The 6,000-nt window shown below is 46.0% G+C and overlaps 1 protein-coding gene across 2 annotated transcripts in view; it reads left to right on the top strand.

Moving 5' to 3' along the window:
* The first annotated feature begins 2,719 nt into the window (after positions 1 to 2,719).
* Positions 2,720 to 6,000, top strand: part of LAMA1 (laminin subunit alpha 1) — a 108,465-nt gene continuing 105,184 nt past the window's right edge. For both annotated transcript variants that reach the window (XM_080378954.1, XM_080378953.1), the window contains exon 1: positions 2,720 to 2,903. In XM_080378954.1, the coding sequence (XP_080235080.1) occupies positions 2,819 to 2,903 (85 nt within the window). In that variant the 5' untranslated portion in view covers positions 2,720 to 2,818. The remainder of the gene's footprint in view (positions 2,904 to 6,000) is intronic.

Raw genomic sequence — 6,000 nt, 5'->3', positions numbered from 1 at the left:
GTTGTTATGCACAGATGGCTAAATTAGCATATTCACTTTGTGCTTCATCATCCTAAATACTAGGATTTTCCATTCCTTTGCAACTGAAACACTTAGTCCTTAAGGCGATTCTAATTCATGAAAATTGGTGAGAGAGAAAACAAGATTTTCCAAAGTTCCCTATAGCCACATCTCTGAGCATTTTCTAGGTATTTACACATAACTTTTCCATTGCCTTACAGAGCAAACATTTTTTTAATTATATTGTAGTAAATTTTAATTAGCAAAACCAGTAAGTGTGAAGCATTCAGAAATTACCCTTCCTAAAGTTTGTACCGTCTCTGTCTTTCTATCAAGTTAAGTTGGAGCATGGCAACTTCATTGTTTCACAATATGAAAGTCTCCTGTGCCGTTTCAATCTGCAGCGCTACTGTCTTTGTTAAGCACCGGTAGCGCTGGGTTTCAGTTTATGCAGATGGTTTTCGGGAACTGTATAAACATGAACAAAAGTGCCCTGAAACACTTTCATTCTCATGCATGTTTCTTGACTCATTCAAGATCTTACCTGTACCACAGCATTCCATTTTCTCATTGGATTAGTTTGTCTAAGACGAAGAAATTTCTAATCTTCAACTTACAATACCTGATGCACTCACTCGGTGTAAATGTGCAGTGGAGTTACACTTGCATAAGAAGCTGAGATTCTCATCTTATGCCATAATCATTCAAAGCTCATTAGAAACCCAGGTTAGGAAAGAATGATATTAAATAGTGCCATGTCTTGAACAGTGGATCGTTCTGGTTGCCCGGTACTTTGCAATACCAGCAATGAACTGTGGAAAAAGAGATAAGAGATAAGACAGTAATCCTCTTCTCCAAGAAGGTATGTACTTAAATTTGAGAAGGGTCAGTTTTCTTAGGGAATGATTATAATGGACGCTGAACAACAATGGCGTAGTCCTGGAGACTACTTCAATGTATATATTTCAGTTACAAGTTGTATAGAGATGTTTAGTTAAACTATAATAATCAAGGCAGATGATAAAGTCCAGAGCTGGATCTCAGTGTATGTTCTCTAGCTCTTGTGGAATATCCTGAGGATAAATGCATGTAATAATAAACTGGCACTTACCATTGCATCGTTGTAAGACAGTGCTCTTCAGCTTGATGTAATTGGAAGAAATGGTTAAACTGATTATTAAAGCTGTAATTTGGCAGGGTTTTATACTGCACAGATGCTCCCTCTTTCCCTTTCCTTTGTACTTTGCTCCCAACTGGTACTTGTGATCCTGCACAGAGGATTCCTTAACCTGACCTCTATGATTTTAGAACAGATGACACTTTGGCTCTTGAAATTTGTTGACTTTTCTCTCCACAGATGTTTTGCTTTCCTCCTCCTTGCCTGTCCTGAAATTTAAGAAGTTCCTGGTGTGAGCAAAGGACGGGTCTGTTGGAAGGGACAGATGTGATGTGTTATTTATTTGTAGGCTCGAAGGCCTTTGTTAAGATTTTATGGCATAAATTTTTCATTTTCATCTCCTTGATCCACAGATTTTTCCTGTTTGTCTATGTTTCCAATATAAACACTGCTATGCCTTCTCAAGTATAACTCATAACTCTAAGTTATATGACAAGAAATAGCTTTATTTAATAAAAAATATGTAAATGATTATTCTTTTCTGGAATATCTTTACCCCAATCAATAACAACAACCAGCCAACCAAGCTGAAAGCAACTCTGCAAACAGCTGCCTCCAATCTGAGGAACACACTTGCAGCCTAACTCTGCTCATGCAACTCGTATATATTATTATATCTTGAAATATGGTTTTAAATGAAACACCATATGGAGCAGCGCAATGCTTTCCTAAAAAGTAAGCAGCATGTGTTGTCAGTGAGGATTTACATTTGAGAGACAGTATCTTCTGACTAAAATTTCTCCCCCTCAACTAACTTATTTTGGGCGTACAGCTCTTTTCCCAGGAAAATGTCATTCCTTGCTGCAACTTACCTGAAATAGTAATTAAGGAGTAAGGTAGGTACTAGCTCTGCAACCTGACAGACCTTGAAACAGGAAAGCCTAATGGGAATGAACTTTCCTGAAGTGTGAAAGCAATGTCTCAATCTTGAGGAATTTCTACAACCAATTTGTTCTGTTTTATGCTTGTTTCAAGAGGTAATTGATCATTTAAAACTTGCGAAGACTTCCTATGGGACAAAAGTAGTCAACCTCTTAGTTTAGTAACCGAGGAGAGAACTTGATTCATTTACAAACATGGCTGATGCGCTGTGTTTATGTGGAGAGGAGGCTTGAAAAATATCAGCACGGGCATGAAGTTTCAAGTGGGGGTGATAGACTTACAGGGAAAGCCCCAGCTGCCGATTTTTATTTTTTTTTTTTTTAAACACGTGAAAATATCGGCCGTAGAGAAAAGCTGCATATTGAATCAGCTTCGCAACGCTTTCTCCCCCTACGCACTTCTACCTTGTTATTTCTCGTATTCTCTCTTCTCCCCCTCCTCGCGAAAACCTCCCAGGTCATTAATTACAGCTTTTTAGAACTTTTTCGGGCACCGGACTCGAGCTTGCCGCACCCCGCGCATCACCTGCAACACGCGGCCGGGGCTGCAAGTGCCTCCGGGGCGGCTTTGCGGGGGGGCGGACCCGCGTGGCGCGGGATCCCCGAGTGTGCGCCGGTGCGTGTGCGCGGGTGCGTGTGCGCGGGTGCCCCCGGGGGTGCGGGGCGGGCCCGGCGCGGGGCGGGCCGGGCCGGGGGAGCATATAAGGCGGGCGGGTTCGGGAGGGCTGGCTGCGTCTCTTTCGGCAGCGGTGGCGGCGCGATGGGCAGCGGCGGGTGGCGGTTGCTGCCGGCGCTGCTGGTGGCGGTTTCGCTGCTCTGGGTGCCGGGGCAGGGCCAGCCCCGAGGTGAGCGCAACGGGGGGCGGCCGTGGGGGTGCGCGGCTCTCGGGGTGCGGGGGCGCGCACTGCTTACTTACAGTGCAACGTAGTGCCGGTAGTTTGTCTGCAGGACACCCCCCCCCCCCCCCCCCCCCCCTCCCGCTGCGTCCCGGGGCAGGCTTTCGCCCCCGCGGGGCTAGGGGAGCCCTGGCTGCGTGCTCCGAGCCCCCGCCGGGCGCAGCCGGTGCGGGGGGCCGTGCAGCCCTGCAAGGGGAGCCCCGCGGGGGCGGGCGGGCTGGGGTCAGGCAGTGCTGCCCGCCTCGCTGCCACGCTATTCCCTGCCGGACCCCCCGGGTCTTTTTCCTCCTCTCCCCCCATCTCCGCGCTTTGCAGCCGCCCTCCCCCCCTTTCCTGGAGCCCTTTCTTCTCTCTCGGCGGCGGGGGCCACTCCGCCCGGCCGCCTCCGGGGCCGCCCACTCCCTTTGTGGGAGCCGAGAGACGCTATGGAGCGGCAGAAACCCGGGGGAGGGGGTGGCCCCGGCGACACGGCCGCTGCCCCGCTCCCTGGGGCAGGGGGAGGGCTGGCGAGCGGCCCTGGCCCCCACCGCCGTCCGCTCCGTTGCGGCGGAGCCCCCAGCGCAGCCCGTGCCCCGGCGGGGGACCGGGAAGGGAGAGGAGCGGGCAGCCAAATTAAGCTCTGCTGCAAGGAGTGAGAGGGGCTCAAAACCGCTTCCCCAGGCATGAGACAGAGGCAGCATGAGGAGATATTTACGAAAGTTTTCTTCTTTATTCTTTCTTCCTTCCCCCCCATTTCCCCCTTCCCCGTGGGGCTGGCCGGTGCGTTGCAGCCAAGATGCCAGAACGCTCCGCGGCGAGTTCTTGCTTTGCGAGTAACTTAATCACATGCATCCTCTTTGTTCGAAGTGCAGTAACTTGTGCCTTCCCAGGATGACTGAAGCTGGTGAGCAAGAGCAGTTCGCTCTCTGCCCCAGCGTCAACGGTGGTGGACTCTGCGGCGTGCTGCGTTATGGGGGCAGCACTGGTGGACACCAGATGCTGTCACCTTCGGCTTGATTCTGCTTCTGGTGGAGTCAACAGCAGATTTTCCCTACCCCCTTGCACATTAGTCCCCAGCCGTGTTAGGTCTCTCTTAAAATAAAAAACGAGGATGGAAAATGGTTGGAAGGCATATGTTGTACAGATGCACGACTTGGTTTTCTTTATGGTGAAATGCGGTGTTCAAGATGGATGTGTAGTGTGGGAGGTTAGCATCTGGATGTTTACACACTGCAGCAAAAAAGTGTGTTTATTAATATCATTATGTGTACGAAGATTCATCCTCCGGGTAAGGAGGACAAAATCAAGCCCAAGTAAACTTCAGCGTCCATATGTTTCAGCTTGTAAATAAACACACTTCACCTTGGTTATGAAAACTCAGTCTTCTAAACAAATGAAAAGCCAGACAAAATGATGCAAAACTTTTCACAACTTTTTTTGTGAGGTACCATCTTATGCCCACCACACAAACTTAATTCACTCCTATTTGAACATGTATCCTAGCACACAGTTTAAAAATGTAGGAATTTTCCTAAAGCTGATCAAATATAGGTGGTAAGTACATTCTTTTTTTATACAAATTGCAATGATCACACAGTAATCTGATGCAGCTTTTGCAGATAGTTTAGTGCCAACAGTCCAGCTTTTATATAGTAGTTCACATTGTTAGAAACATCTTGATAAAATGCATATTTTTGTATCTGTGGTTGAAGATAACAGTGTATTTCATTTCTCCTAAGCCACCTCTCCTAGGGCTATTTAAATTAATAATTGTTTTTTTCTAGTTGAAAGATCAGATCAGACCATTCTTCCTATTAGATTAAGTTGTTGGTTTTTTTTTTCCCCTGCATGAGGACACAGCTCATCTGAGGGAGTGTGTGTATCAAATCCTGCTGGTGGATAACAAACCGTCTTACAAAAAACAGAATTCAAGATAACTGATCCTAAAACAATGTGAAGAATGTGATGCAGATTAGAATAGCCGAGTTGCTTTTGCAGAAAGTAAACAACTGAAGCTCAAACTTGTAGCATCGTGATGACGGAAAAATACAATTTCTGGTGAGGCTGGAAAGATTTTCCCAAAGCTGTTGCAAGAGCATTCTAGAAGTCTGGGGGAAAGGTATATTGGCATTCCCGTGGCAAGTGCCTCGGTAGAGCTGTCAGCATGTCTTGTTTTTTCTGTTTGTCCCTGCTTTTGTCTTGTCAGCAGATGAGGAGAATGGAGTGTGAGACAATTGCAAGGGTCTGTCAGAAAGTGCTGAAGTCCGATCTAAGAAAGAAACACAGAATAGTAAAGTCACTGCACTGAACAGCTTTGAAGGTTAATGATTGGTTCTTTCAGCCTAAAGATTAGTATCTACATACCTATAAAATGTAGTTGGTATTTTTAGTCGCAGGTGTTTTGTTAAAGTGTCCTCATCATATTGAAAAGTTGGGTTTGCATGGAGTCTTTTGTGTCTACTAGTGGAGTAACTCTTCATGAAGCATGTATCATTAGAGTCTGGATCCAGATGAGTTATTTTACAGCTTCAGAAGCAAATAGCTATTTCAGAGGCTTATTGAGCAGCTTTACTCTGTTAGAATGCATTCTTAATTATACCAGAGGTAACAGTGATACAGGTCTACAAAGCAGAAAGGGAAATCAGTTAATGGTTTTGCACACTATTGCCAATATTTCATAAATTTGATTCTGACACTGTCAGGTGATTTTTCTGTAATTAAAAAAAACATCCTGCTATTATGCATGTGTGGTAATGGTAACTTTCAAGGCTGTAGTTGTAGATTAAATGTTTCCCCAGCTGCATCTGGCCTCAGCTTGTTTTTGTGAGCTACTTCCCTGCCTGGTGTTTTGGAGTCAATAGTCTTTTAAGTGCTGATGCGCAGGAGGTTGAATGGCCCCTGGGGTGCTCCATCTGGGCAGAGCTGTACACAAGTATTTCTCACGCTTATCGTTTGGGTTTCAAACCTACCTTGCTTCAAGAATCTGGTTTAGTAAGTATGCTTAGGCTATGACTAATACACAAATTATGACATTATGGTCAGCAACAGCACTTTTTGCTGAAACGTA

Source organism: Falco punctatus (assembly GCF_963210335.1).
Source record: "Falco punctatus genome assembly, chromosome: 3".
Lineage (NCBI taxonomy): Eukaryota > Metazoa > Chordata > Aves > Falconiformes > Falconidae > Falco > Falco punctatus.
Note: the sequence above shows the minus strand (reverse complement) of the source record. Positions and strands in the feature narration are given on the sequence as shown.